The following is a 14,415-nucleotide window of genomic DNA, read 5'->3' as shown; positions in this document are numbered from 1 at the left end:
CAAAATCCACTAAAGGTGAGAGAGTGGAACCTGAGTCTGCCGGCCAGGATTAACAGTTGTGTACATGTTAATGATTCTCCTATGTCCTTGACAAAGAGCCATTCAAGTATCAAATGGCATCTTGGAAATGAAGTAAACCCAATGAATTGTTTCCATTCAATTCCATTTAATCAAGTAATTACTTGATTCATCCGTGGAAACCCTTTACCAAGTTTTTATAACTTTAGGATGGTTAAGTCCAACAGTCGTATTTGTAATTATTCTCATGATTAGTGTTAATTAATCCTGTGTTATAACCTGTTGCAACGAAATAAGAAATTTTTTGGTTTAATTATTTTTGTCTTATCGGGCTTGCAGCAAATTATATCTATTTCATCAGACAACAATAGTAAGTTTCTGAAGGAGACACCAGTAGCAGGGAAAAACCTATAACAAAAATGTTCAGAATTTCAAATAGATAACGCAGAATAACGCACATGAATCACTAATCACCACTGAGATGCTCTTCAAGTACTCTCCTGTTTACTCTCCTAAAATACGTATCATAAAATGCAAACCATAATTGAAATGAATTCTGACCTTGGGCACAGGAGGCATGAAAATATCCAAGCAAAAATATGCAATAGAGGATTGTTCTCTCCATGATGGGTGGTGTTACTCCTCACTACTACATGAACAGAGTGGTAGATTGTCTATGGTTACTAGTGTACTTAAGTTGTGCTTTGCTCCTCCTTCAGCTAACCTGAAAAACTAGGTAATCATCAATTGGTGAGTGTTTCAGGACATTATGCATTTGATTTTTACATAGATGAAAAGGATACTTAAGGGGACTTGAACACATAAGACAACATGGTGTCAAACATTACCCGAACATGAAACTATCGTTTTTATCCTGTGGAAACCTTGTTTTCATCATGAAGGGTTTTCTCCAGTAAAAAAGGGGTAAGGTTGTGGCTTTTTTGTGTGTTTTTGATGAATCAGGACTCTGTCATCATTGTTGTCCGACAGGTTCTTCATTTATAAACACCACAATCCTCTCCAATTACATTCTCAGAGATCAACCCTACATAGGATCTTATTTTTGCCACACCACAAAAAAAGAAGAAACGTTGCACATTATTGCAAGATGGTGGGGTAAATCTGGATCACATGGGGTGTTTATTATTGTGTTTTTGCAAATTTACTTCTGCTACTTCCAACGACTAAAAAACATATTAAATCTCCCCACCAGACGTGTTTGATAACTCTAAGTAATCCTTAAATCATGTGGATATTATACATGGAGGAGACATGCAACACCAAACATGAATGGTGTTTATTACTAAACATTCGTTCCAAAAGAATAGCTTTAATATCACGAACAGTTGTATGTTCGTTAGATAAGATCCTCTTAGTTATAATGTATTCCAAGCTCGGTATCACCATCTTAAAAAAAAAAAAAACATTATGATTAGACAGACAGACAGACAGACATATAGAAGATAGATAGATAGATAGATAGATAGATAGATAGATAGATAGATAGATAGATAGATAGATAGATAGATAGATAGATAGATAGATAGACAGACAGACCTTCTTCAGGATGGCTCTTGCTTTTTTTTACAAACATTAAACAATATTGATTCATTGGTAATTTGAGATTTATTTATGATATAGACAAACATTTTAGCTCAAAGGAAAATGAGCACACAGGTAATAAATCAAATCCTGGTGACCATGGTTCCTACGTGGGGTTGTTTTCTCCGGACGGCTGCAGTGTGACACGCCCTGCGCATGCTCAGTTCGTCTCTTCCTGTTAGCTTGCTGCAGCAACTCAAGTTGGTGCCAGTGAATCTGTTGTTGTGATTTGTCTCTCAGGACGTTGGTGGATTGTTTTGCGAATCGTGACATCAGCGCGGCGATTTGAGTTTTCACGCAGACAACCAACTAGTGAACGATCCACTTCCTTGTTAGCGCGACACTCGTCTTTCACAGTTTATCTTGTTAGCCAGTTAGCCGAGCAGCACCGAGCCCCCGCTGTAGTTTAACGGTGGAAATAAAAACTACGTCTCCGCGCGGGACATTAACAAATAACAACACTACAACCCACCACTGTGAACACGCGCGTGTGTGTGTGCTGCGCGTGGTGATTCGACAGCCCCCCCCCTCCAGCGCAGGACATGCGCCACGTTAGCTAGCTCGCTTCGTCCCGCACGCTCCAGTCCGCGCTGAGGATGGACAGAGACCTGTTGCGGCAGTGTCTCGTGTTCCACGGCGAGTCCCTGTTCAACAAGCTGAAGTGCGAGCAGACGGAGAACCCGGACTTCCAGGCGGTGGCGCCCGACCTGTGCAAAGTCACGAGTGAAAGGTGAGTTTCACACATCCCAACTGTCCGGGAAGAAGATTGCGTTTTTAAAGGATTTCGTGGAGGTTTGCTGCATGTGCACACGTGCGTTCTCCCAGAAACGACCCCTGTGCACATTTATCTGGATTGAAAACAAAAGGAAACATCCATCAGTGTGTTACAGGGGTTTAGACCCCGCCCACACTTTGAGATCTCACACGAGAGGGTTCAGTGATTTTTGCAATAACACGCCCGAGGCCCTGGATCAACTCAGCAGCTTCCAATAGAAATCAAAACGCTTCAGATGAACTCTTATCAAACCACATTCCATAATGTGACAGGTTGAGTCAGAGCTCAGCTGCCAGGTTTGTCACCACAGTGAACTGGGTTGGACACATCACCCCGGCTGCAGCCTCTTGACACAGGCTCTCAATTCGATTTACAATTGATTTAAAGCTTGTTTAAATTACTTGCCCTAACCCTGGGAACATAGGGATGTCACACACCAGTATATCGGAGGTGTTTTGTCCCCATTCAACCCCGATCACACTTTGAGATCCTCTGACAGGTTCTTGGCTAAAGACTGAAGGGTGCAGAGCTTTAAAAATACAAACCCTGAGGCTTTGGAATAACTCAGCAAGTTCCTTTTTAAATCTAAGCTTAAGCACGTTCCAACTTTTCACCTGATCCTAGTTTCTATTGTTGTAATGTGTGGTCAAGCTGGACTTTTTGCCGCACCTTTAGTGTTTTCATTTGAAAGTTAGTCAGAAAGTTGTGACTCTTGGCTGCACAGAAGTCATCTAGAGCTCCCGGAAGTTCCAGGAATATCTTGAAGATCCCTACAGACTTTAAAGTTTTCATGTATTATCAATTTCATGTTAAACTTGTGGAGGTATTCTCCGTCTTTATATCTGAGGTTTGTCAGAAACGATCCCTGTGCACATTTATCTAGATTAAAACACGTTTTGCATTAACGTGCATATCACCCTATTAACTATATTCTGTGTATAGACGTGTATAGCTGCTGATACTTTATGATTTTCCATCATATTTTCATTCTTTGACTGGTTTTACAATCAAAACAATATTGAATTGAGCATGATTTGTGGTTTTAAAAACATAGTAAAACCCGCAGATAGCATTTTTTAAGTACTTTGTACTTAGTTTCTTGATTCATATAGTAATAGTTTGATCTATAAAATGCCTGAAAGTAGAGAAAGTGTCTGTTACAGTTTGCTGAAGCTTAAGTTTAAATCTCCTCAGACCTCAGAGGACGAGTTTTTTCCCAATCAGGAAACCAAGGCTTAAACATTATATCACTTTCAGGAAATCACCACATTTGAGAAGCTTGAACCAATGAATATGAATAATTACTTCTCCAATGACATCATTCCAGACAGTCTGCAGTAACTCAGTGTTTTATATTAAAGCTTTTACAATAATGTTCACTGTTCTGGAATGAATTAGACAATGATTAGTTTGTCAAGTAATAATTTCAAGGAGCCAATAATGAATGTTTCTGCTTTCTGTGCAGCAGGGGAGAGGAGCAGGGCAACCCCCTTGTGGAGCAGTTCATTGCCAGAAAGGCTGACATCCTGTTCTGTCCGTCATGGAAGACCACCACTCCTCAGGAAGAGGAGCACGAGGAGCAGGAGGAGGAGGCTACAGGTCGGTGCTGGTTCCACCTCACGTCTCAGGCCACATCTACACCAATGTGTCAGATCTTTAGAATGCCATGTTGAAATGAGTGCACAGTCCTCTCCTGCTCTCTTTGTTCACTTGTACTGTTCAATACTGGTTTGTGTTGCTCATCAGGCCTTAAACCAACAATTATTTTCATTATCAGTTTAGCTTTGTTGTTTTGTCTATAATAGAAGTCAGAAAATTAGGAAAAATACCTGTTCTACGTTTAAGAGCTCAAAGTCATGTCTTCAAATGTCTTGTGTTGTTCAAACACTGATCATATCACTGTTTTCTCATTTCCTGCGTGTTTGATTTGTATTTCTCCCTGTGCTCTTCTCAGAGCCCTATGCCATCATGCCACCACTGGAGTTATTCATGGAGGTGTCGTACGAGGAGAGAAGATCCACGCTGTACAGAGACTTGGAAAAGGGAGACATCGTGGTGGGCAGGATCAACAACATAAGAGATTACGGCTTCTTTCTCACTCTGCTGTGCATGGCAGGAGGACTGAAGAGAGACATAGAAGACCTGGAGTTGTCGGTGAGTCAGAAAGCTAAACTAACAGAGTGTAAATGACTCGGGTCATAAGTCTTCTCACACTTTAAAAATGACCTACTTCCACTTCAGGTGATGCCTCATATCATTAAATTAAAGAAAGAGAAAACTGGATCTGTCAGTTTATCTGGATCCGCCCCTAAACAATTCATTCTTGAGTAAAGGACAAAAGATCTGTTCCAAAGAATCTTGGTTTCAAACTCCTCCCTGCCACCAAGTTTCAATAGAATTGGATGAGTAGTTCTGAGGTGATCCTGCTGACAGACTGACAGACAGCCTTGGAAAAGTAACCAGCTCGGTGAAGGTAATAAATAATGCTTGCCAGAACCAACTGTGTGGTTCTCTGGGTTTCTGATGGTTCCTGGTATTCACATCCTGAGCGATGAGAATCTCAAATGCATTCACACCTCAAATCACCAGAGATGGAAGCTGATATCAGGTCTGAACTGGGCCTGAGTGACGGCCATCACTATTCCACAGTGTGTTTTTTAACCATAATATGGATTAGAACTGTAGTCGAATAGGTCTACTCGCTGTATAGAACTGTGCACCAACCCTGCCTCTGCACAACACAACTGAGAAGGCAAGAAATTCCACAAGTTAACTCTTGACAAGGCACACCTGTTAATTGAAAACCATTCCAGGTGACTACTTCATGAAGCTGGTTGAAAGAATGCAAAGCTGTGTTTAAACACAAGGTGGCTACTTTGAAGAATCTAAAATATAAAACATATTCTGGTTTGTTTAACACTTGTTTTTGTTTAAAAAAATGTAAAATAAAGAGAAGCCATTGAATGAGAAGGTCTGTCCAAGCCTTTGACTGATAATTTATAAAACCATCACATCCATGAGTTTTTCTAAATTGGGATGAAAACCCAATGCAGTTCCCCCTAGAACCATTTCACTTTGAGCTTCTCAGGTGTTTGGTGCCATGGGTAAATGCTCTGATTCCTCCTGCTCCCCTGAGCTTTCTGGATTCTCTACGATTGAAAACGTGATTTCCTCTTCACCTTCAGGCTCTGTGTCACATCAGAGAAATTCCCTCCACCGGCAACCACGATGATCCTCTGTCCTACTACCAGATCGGTGACTTCATCAGAGGTTGGTGTCTCGTTTCGCTTCGTCAGTTTAGTTAGATAAAGTTGGCATGTCTTCCCTCAAGTTATGACAAGGCTCTGATCCTTAAAGTGACGTTTGTGGCTAACTGGCCCGATACTGATAGCCATAGCCACACGTACCTTTTGTAATTTCTTCCTGGTTTGCCTCTTGCTGGTGTTTAGTTGCAGGCCGTGGTTCTTATTTCACACCGAGTCAACACACCAGTGTCTATTTAAAACAGGTGGTGGTATATTACCCATCATCGGTTTGTTACTGCCCTCTTGTGGCGTTGTATATTAACACCCAGAAAAATAAACCATAAACACCAGTATAGGCTGCAACAAAGACTTACGACTCAAACTGGTTTGTTTTTATAACAGGATTAGTCCTTTTTTATAACATGTATTTAAGTAATTTCACATGTAGAACCACATAGGTTTGTTTTGTCTGTGATTATTTCATGCTTTTCTCAATCTTTATTGAGGACAAATGAAGTAAAAACAAATCTCCTCCTAAGCTCTGTGCTCTGTTCTTCCTCAGCTGGAGTGAAGGACATTGACCGCTACCAGGAGAAAGTCACCGTCTCCCTCCAGCAGGCGTCTCTGTTGCCCAGCTTGGGGCACGTCAAGCTGGGGGTCATCACCCGAGAGGAGCTGCCCGTACACTACAGGTAACACAACAACATGATTATACAACACTGAAGAGACTTTGGCAAGCTAACACAGAATGAAACCAACAACCTGTAACAACGTTTTAACAAGGAGGAAACATAACCAGATAGAAAAGAACAAGGTTAAACCAATGGCACATGAGCAAAGAAAATGGAAAAATACAAAAGATTAAATAGCTTCAGCCTGTTCTTCACTTCATTCTCACTTCTTTAAATTGTAAATAGAACGGTTTTATTTTCGGAGAACACTCTTTACATTATTTGTTTACAGCTTGATGTGATTTTTGTGACTTAAACGGAAAATAAACAAGCCTATCAAGCTCGCTACGACTTGAACAACCATCATGTTTTTCTGCATAGATCCTCAGTTTTTCCCGATCTAGCACAGGAATCTTCCACGTTGGTTCACTCTGAATCTTCTCTTTCAGTCGCAGCCTCCGTGCAGCCAGTGACTCCAGTGAGACGTATGAGTTTATTCTGAGGCGCTGCCATGGGTACCACAACCCCTCTGTAGTGGAATACCTGCTGGACAAGGTTCGAATCAGCGACACCCACCCGCCATCAATGATGAGGGGACTACAGAGGTAAACATGTCGACTGGCTTGACCTACTATTTTCACAGCAGTTGATTCATCTTTCATAATATGTTATGGTGCTTTTAGCAACAGGATCGATTGATTGATTGATTGATTGATTGATTGATTGATTGATTGATCAGTGACTCAGTTGATTTTATAATGACAACCCAGAACAAGGGAGGAATGAGTTGCTCAACATCAGTGATTGAATTGTTGTTGACTCTTAGTTTAACTATCAAAGATTCACAATGTGCTTCAGAACCTGGAAAACTAAACAAACAGTGAAATTGATGCATTTTTGAATAATTGTATAGATATATATATATAAATATATATATCCACACAACCTCTTTAAGCCAAATTTCCACTTCAGGGATAATAAAGATCATCTGTCCCTCAGGTTCTCTCAGTAAAACCTTCAGTAGTGAGAGGACTGATGTGAAAGTTCTTACCTGTGTCTCTTTTCTCCACAGTAAACTTTTCCAGGCAGAAGATTTTGCCACTGCCATCAGGAAGAAACAGTCTGCATCCTGGGCCTTGAAGTGGTAACGCTTAACTTGATCAATTTTGACTTCAGCTCACACATGGATTTCTCTCTCTTCTCCCTCCGGCTGCTTCTTAATGTGAATGTAACCTTTATTTTTCTTTCTTTTCAGTGTACGTGCAGGTGTGGACCTCTTCAAACATGGCCGTCATGTGGAATCTATGAATGAATATAACAAAGCCTTGGAGATCGACACTAACAATGTAGAAGCACTGGTGGCACGGGGAGCTCTGTGAGTTGAATCCTCATTTTAATACAGGATATTTTACAGATTCTTATATTTACCAGGGTCTTTGTCATTTCTACTTTATCTGTTTTTTGATGAAATGTTAAAAAAAAACAAGTTTACGTTTGAAAAATAAATTGTTTTCTCAGGTACGCTAATAAAGGCGGCATCATGAAGGCGATAACAGATTTCGAGAAGGCTCTGGAAAACTGTCCAGATCACCGCAACGCGAGGAAGTACCTCTGCCAGACGCTGGTGGAGAGAGGGAAACAGTAAGCACTTTATTCTGTGTATTGACCCTGTTAACAGTTCATAGTGGTGACATCAGAAGTCAATAATGGTTTAATATACAGTTACTCAATATAGTTTTTGATAAACAAAACATGTCTGGGCTTTCCCCCAGCTTCATTAAACCTTTTCCTCATCTGCACGCTCCCTGTACATTTACAACATGAGCATCAGTGTTTCCACTTTCTTGCACTAGTGTACAGTTCAATTTATATTTAGAAGACGGCTGAATACCTGAAGAGTTTGGTGATTACCAGACTCTGATGGAAAACTGAATTGACGTGACACAATGTGACAGAAATGCTGTTTAGGAACAGATGAGTCAGCATCAACTGCTGTGATTTGTTACAGACTAAAGATTAGGACAAGGTAGAGATGGGAGTGGCTCCAGGAAGTTTAGTTAATTATTTGTTACTGTTAATATAGCTCTAAGTTTTATTGTGTGTGTAGGCTTAATTATTTGTTACTGTAAATATAGCTCTTAAGTTTTATTGTGTGTGTGTGTTTGTTTGTGTGTTTGTGTGTAGGCTTGAAGAACAAGAGAAACTAGTGACAGCGGAGGGATTGTACAGGAGAGCGTTGTCTCTGGATGACTCGAACCCTGAGGCACAACAGGCCCTGCACAAGATCACAGACGCGATACAGGTGAGTGGGACCACCCTACCTGACCCGGGGGTTTTAAGGGGAAGTTTGCAGGTATGCACGAAGTACATCGTGTACCACATGCTAACAACAGTGGGCATATCAGAGCTTGAAGCTCTTATATTCAAATACAGTATAACAGATGATGTCAGAAAACAAATAAAGTAGTTGATGAAGCAAATAAATAAACATTCCTTTTGATTTTTTTTTTTTTACAAGAAGCAAAATATCTAAATAAAAGTTGAATGTGGTTGAAATCAAAATGTCACTAACGAAAGGGGACAGAAACATATGTTTTCCTATTCCAGTTATTTAGCCACTACCTGCACTCATTTAAAAAGTTTGCGGTTATTAGAAGCTCGTCTATTTCCTATATCAAAGGAAATATTCTGTCTGTATACTGTCTGTTTTATAAGTGTGGTTTCGGGAAATGTAAACCGTCTGTATAAGCCCAGACTTTACAGTTGATCTAATGAGAGAGCTGTCCATGGTGCTGAATCATGTCTGACTGCATTTACAACGTCAGATACGTTTTTCTCACAGAAGATTTTTCTGTTTTTTACGTTAGCTCTCATCACACTGATGTACTTGCTGCTGTTTGTAATACTGATGAAGTGTTTTGGTGTGTGTGTGTGCGTGTGCAAACCACGGAACTCTGCCCTTTGACCCTTCGACTGCCACGGCCTTGTCACCTGTCTCGTGTGGGGGGTGAATAAATCAATAACTGCACAATGACAACGACTTCTCTTCTGGACACTGGGCGTGCTGCCATGTCTCTGGTCCAACACGGTAACGTTGAAACCGTCTCTCTCTCCCCTCTCTCTCTTTCTCTCTCTCTCTTCCTCTCTCTCAATGGGGAACAAATGCTGTTTATTTTCTCTGCCCTCTGTCCATCCATCCAACCGCCTGTCCAACAACTTCCTTACTCCTGGAATCGAATCACTTTTCCTCTGGTAAATACGTGTGCATTCCTCCGTCATTCTGTCTCCCGTGGTTTTTAATTGCGACGCTCTTCTGTCCTTCTTCAACTTTTGATTTTCCTTTTCCTCTCCACTTTCTTATTGTGACCTAAATAACAAAATAAATGAATGAATGACTGACTGACCGAATGCCGTTTCTTTGGGGCCTCGGGGGCATGCTTCTGGGTCATGGTGTTTGTGTGTCTGTGTGTGTTTGATTGAATATGTCTCTGGGATTTTGCGTGCCTTTGTGATGCCTTGCCTTGCTCGGCGACGTGAAGAAATCGATTCGCCTTCAAGAAGAAGCTCTGGCTAAGGAGCAGGTGAAAGATAAGAGCGGCAAGACGAGCGCTGAGAAATTGCGTAAGATCTTAAAAGAAGAGAAGAGGTGAGTTGGTTCTTATCTTTTAAAAGGTACGGGAACGATCAGTCACCACGTTCCGGGTCCCTAGTTTTAATGTCATGTCATTCTGAAGCATTAATAACATGTTTTTTAAAACTTATTTTGTAGTTTCAAATGCTGGTAAGGCCATTCAATAATGTAAGTAATGTTAAATGCAGCCCATTGATCAGGATGAGAATATCAGTGGATTTATATTTCCCTCAGAATGAAGAAAAAGCGGAAGAGGTCATCATCTTCCTTGTCAGCGTCCTCAGCTTCCTCCAGGAACTCCTCTGCTTCCTCATCTTCCTCCTCCTCCCGTAGGAGGTCCAAAAAGAAGAAAAAGAAGCATAGGAGGTCTGAGCGTGGAAGTAAACGCCACCGTAGGATCTCCTCAAGGGGGAGCAGGGGGAGTGAGGAGGGTAAGAGTGAGAGAAATGGGGGGAAGGATGAGGATGAGGTGGAGTGGTTTCCCGCACCTCCAAACACCTCCGCCACCTTTCTCAACAAGAAGGGAGGCCCGGGGTTTGGAGAGGGGGATGAGGAGGAGGAGGAGGTAGAGGAGAAGCTCGGTGAAGAAAGACGGATCTCTCAGCTTTATTCTTTGTCGGCAGCCTCAGATAACGAAGAGTCAGACTCCTCACGTAGAGAAACCAAGAGAAGGGACAGCAAGGAGAGCAGGACGGGGAGAAGGAAGAGTAGAAGCCCAGAAAGAAAGGATAGACGGAGCAGAAGTAGTGAAAAGAGGGATAAACACAGGGAAAGAGAGAAGGAGGATAAAGGGAGAAACAGTGACTCCAAGAGGAGGAGTAGCTTGGATGAGAGCAGGAAGCGGAAAGTATCGTGCTCATCAGTGGACTCGGAGTATTCACGGAAATCTAGTTTCTCTGGTTCTGCTTCCAAACTCCTGGAGAACAAGTCAAAGAGGAACTCCATCGATGGCAGTAGGTATGACAACAGAGGGAGGGAGGACACGAGCGAGGTAGAAGAAGTGAAAAGAGAGAAGGGGGGGGCGGAGGGAGGATTGGGTAAAAGTGCTGGAAATCAGAAAGAACAGAGAGGAGTGTCCGGGGAGAGCTCGAAGAAAGCCCTTCCCTCTAACCTCCTCGATATCTTCAGCCAGATCGCAAAGTTCCAGAAGGATAAAGGAGTCGGGCCCAAAAAATAAGTTCAAAACAAAAGCCCAGAAACAAGTGTTAAAAAAAAGAAATGGATGTTTGTGCCATTAATTCAACTGAGAAACTGTCGATGTGGCAAAAAGAGGGATTTTGATTTGAAAAGTTTTCTTTCTGGGGGATTTAAGGCCTGTAGTGAGCTGTAATTTTTGCTGGATAATAATTGTCATAAAACATGTTCATCTGAAAAGATAAATAATTAATAAATAATTTAAAAAATTTGAAAACCTCATATTACTATTGTGAACGCTGGTCATTAGTGAAAATTCATTCATTTCTATTTCAGATATCATATTTAAAGATAAAGTGACCAAATATGATTTAAGTATCAAAGAGTATTTAGTCAATATCATACATGAGCTGTGGTAATTTCCCACTTTACAAGCTACTGCATTAGTTGTCCTGTATGTGTCACATCAGCTGCTACAGGCTTTAACATGTGTTGTTCTTTGTTTATCTCAAATTGAGACTTTTCTCTTAAAGGTTATATATATATATATATACTGTGTATGACATTTACTGCCACTAGATGTCGCTCTCTCACCAGCACTCATGTTCTCAGTTGACCAAAAACTGAGAACAGTTCAAAGCCAAACTTGGTAAAAAAGTAACTAACACAAACTTACCTAAAACTACAGAAACCATCTTTGAGCTAAATTAGTTTTGATCAGATCCCAACACTCGGTGGGAGGGTCACCTAGTTTTCACGGTCATCATTTCTCCATGTTTTTAAATGGAGAATAATTCTTGTCTGTGATATTAATGATCATAACCTCAGATATAAATAACCTTTAAGAAGATCCTGCCTTTTGTCCGTTTCTGTGTTCTTTCTGTGGCTTGTTAAATATCTTCCCAGACAACTTGACTGTTAGTTCCACTGTTCTTTTTTCAGCTTAACACAATACAGATGTGTGCCAACACGTTTTCTCTTGTTGTGAAATGAACTCGATGAATAAACCGTTTACAATGTCAACACTACATGTTGTGATCCTTGAGTCTTTGTGTTTGAATGAAATAATGTTTTACATGAGGTTGATCATTGACAGTTTTCTACAACCTTTGCTTTGTGAGGAGATGCACATGATAGAGTTTCTCTTACACAGCCCTTTAATATTTTGTTGTTGTTAAATTACCAATTTTTTAAAAGCACCATATTGAAGAAAAAAAAAATTTCACAGCCCATTTGCAAAAGATCGAAGGCCAGATGTTTGCAAAAATGATAATTTCTCTGAAGCATTTCCACTATTTTACAATTATCAACGCAAGTACTTAATAAAACACTTGTTTTCCAGCTGAATGTAACCAGACAAGTGGCTTCAGGGTTTTTCTTAGTGATGTGCAAGCTTCTCTAAACAAGGTCAGCAAATTCTATCCAACATTTATCAGCTGAAGTTTGTTTCGAGGTGAATGAAGAGGTCTCTCCAGATTGAAGCAGAGTTTAAGATGACTCCTGTAACGCTCATCACAGAGAACAGCATCAGCACCATGATCTTTTATACCAACATTCAAGGTCTCTAAAGGACTAAAACTAACTTTCTCATTAGATATCTTTTAAATTTTTGTACATTAATTGACTCAAAAGATGAATTAATTAATCCCCCAGACTTTAGACCCCAAAACCTGTAAAATCAAGTAGTTTCCATCTTACTCAGCCCTACTTTAATTGTGCAGAAGAGCAAATATGAATATGCTAACATGTCACATTATCAGGGGAATATTATACATCAATATGTTATGATGCATAAACTTTATTATCCAATATCACATCTTGACATGAATCTTTCTCATTTGCTTTAAACGCGACCTTCAGCTTTTCTACATTAACATTTTGTTTTTTTGCTAAACGTTAAAAAACTAGATCTTGTCTGTGAACATCTGATCCTCGATGTATCTTTCAGTTTTTTCACTTTTTAATATGATTCTTTATTGTCCGTCATTCTGAGGACACATCGTCCAAACGGTCCAACACATCTGTTTGTGTCTCATCCTTCAATTTAGCAAATTAAACCAAACGTGCCCTGGTGGCTTATTGGTGCTTTAAGCTACTTGGTGTCACACGTTTGATTTAATAACTGGACACACACACACACACACACACACACACACACACACGACCAGCCGTGCGCTTCTCCCTGTTAAAGTAGCTTATACTTTAGGCTTAGCTCACAACCTTTCACTTTCCTCCTCAATCATTACTGGTCCCATCATCAGTGACGCAGCAGATCATGTCCCAGTCTATCTTGTTAGGGCAGATTAACCACTAATATACAGGCAGGGAAAAAGCCTCTTCATCTAATACTGTCCACACACACACACACACACACACTCAGTCCTGATCCTGTCCTCTGTCTCAGACGCCTGACATCTTAATCTGAATAAATTCTGACTCCAGGAGCCGCTCGCTCTGGGTCATCATTAGACCTTTAAAGAAGCACTGGAGGAATTTTTTTGGTCCCCAGCAAGATGCATCACTGAGCACAGGGATTATTCTGGAGCCATTATTCATCCGAGTGAATTGCAGCAACACATTTTCATTTGATTTTTATTTTTTCATCCGTGAATACAAGTTTTATCTACAGCCATCACACATTGTCTAGTAAAATATTACATTTTTAGATTTGAAAACCTGTAGATTAATGTTTGACCCTGCATAAAGTACATGTTTAATTCATTAACAGAGAAAGTCTGGGTTTAATTCTTCCTGGTACCTGAACATAGACACATTTTTAAGTTTTCAAAAAGAGTCTTGATTTAAGAAAAATGTACAAAGAAATCTTCATACTTAAAATGCTCACATCTTATTCTTGCAGATGAATAAGATGCAATCAGATTGTCATTTCCTTTAATATACACAAGTTAATGCCAGTGGTTCATAGTTTCATCTTTGTAGTTTCATGGTTACGAGTATATTCACAAACCTGCAGAGAATATTTGCACAAAAAGCAGATTTAACATGGAGGGCGGTGGCTGCGGCTGTAACGTTACACCTGCCTCACTGTGCTGGGATCAGAGCTGCGTGGGGTCAGGCCCTCGGCTGCAGGGCTTCTTTAAGACCCTGGCTGTTTGTTTCAGGGTCGTCATCAGGATGGAGGTTCGATCAGACATCTTCCTCATGGTGTTTTATCCTGGATAAGAATCTAAACATCTGTATTTTTGCCCGTTGTTGTATATTAGTGGGTCGGCCACTGCTCCAGATGTGTCCACGATAGAAGCACAGCTGTGGTAATGCAAGTATCTTAGCAAGTGCTCAACCTTCCTCTGTTAAATCAGCTGGATCCGAGGATATTTG

The 14,415-nt window shown here is 40.6% G+C and overlaps 1 protein-coding gene across 1 annotated transcript; it reads left to right on the top strand.

The window, feature by feature from the left end:
- The first annotated feature begins 2,190 nt into the window (after positions 1-2,190).
- ttc14 (tetratricopeptide repeat domain 14) lies at positions 2,191-12,104 on the top strand. Its single transcript, XM_053430664.1, has 12 exons — positions 2,191-2,350; positions 3,861-3,994; positions 4,350-4,549; positions 5,581-5,665; positions 6,203-6,332; positions 6,761-6,916; positions 7,384-7,455; positions 7,567-7,686; positions 7,830-7,952; positions 8,496-8,613; positions 9,851-9,957; positions 10,177-12,104. The coding sequence occupies exons 1-12, from the start codon at positions 2,217-2,219 to the stop codon at positions 11,117-11,119; spliced, it is 2,322 nt and encodes a 773-aa protein (XP_053286639.1). The 5' UTR covers positions 2,191-2,216; the 3' UTR covers positions 11,120-12,104.
- The last annotated feature ends 2,311 nt before the right edge of the window (positions 12,105-14,415 follow it).

Source organism: Pleuronectes platessa, chromosome 9, assembly GCF_947347685.1.
Source record: "Pleuronectes platessa chromosome 9, fPlePla1.1, whole genome shotgun sequence".
NCBI classification, from domain to species: Eukaryota; Metazoa; Chordata; class Actinopteri; order Pleuronectiformes; family Pleuronectidae; genus Pleuronectes; species Pleuronectes platessa.
Note: the sequence above shows the minus strand (reverse complement) of the source record. Positions and strands in the feature narration are given on the sequence as shown.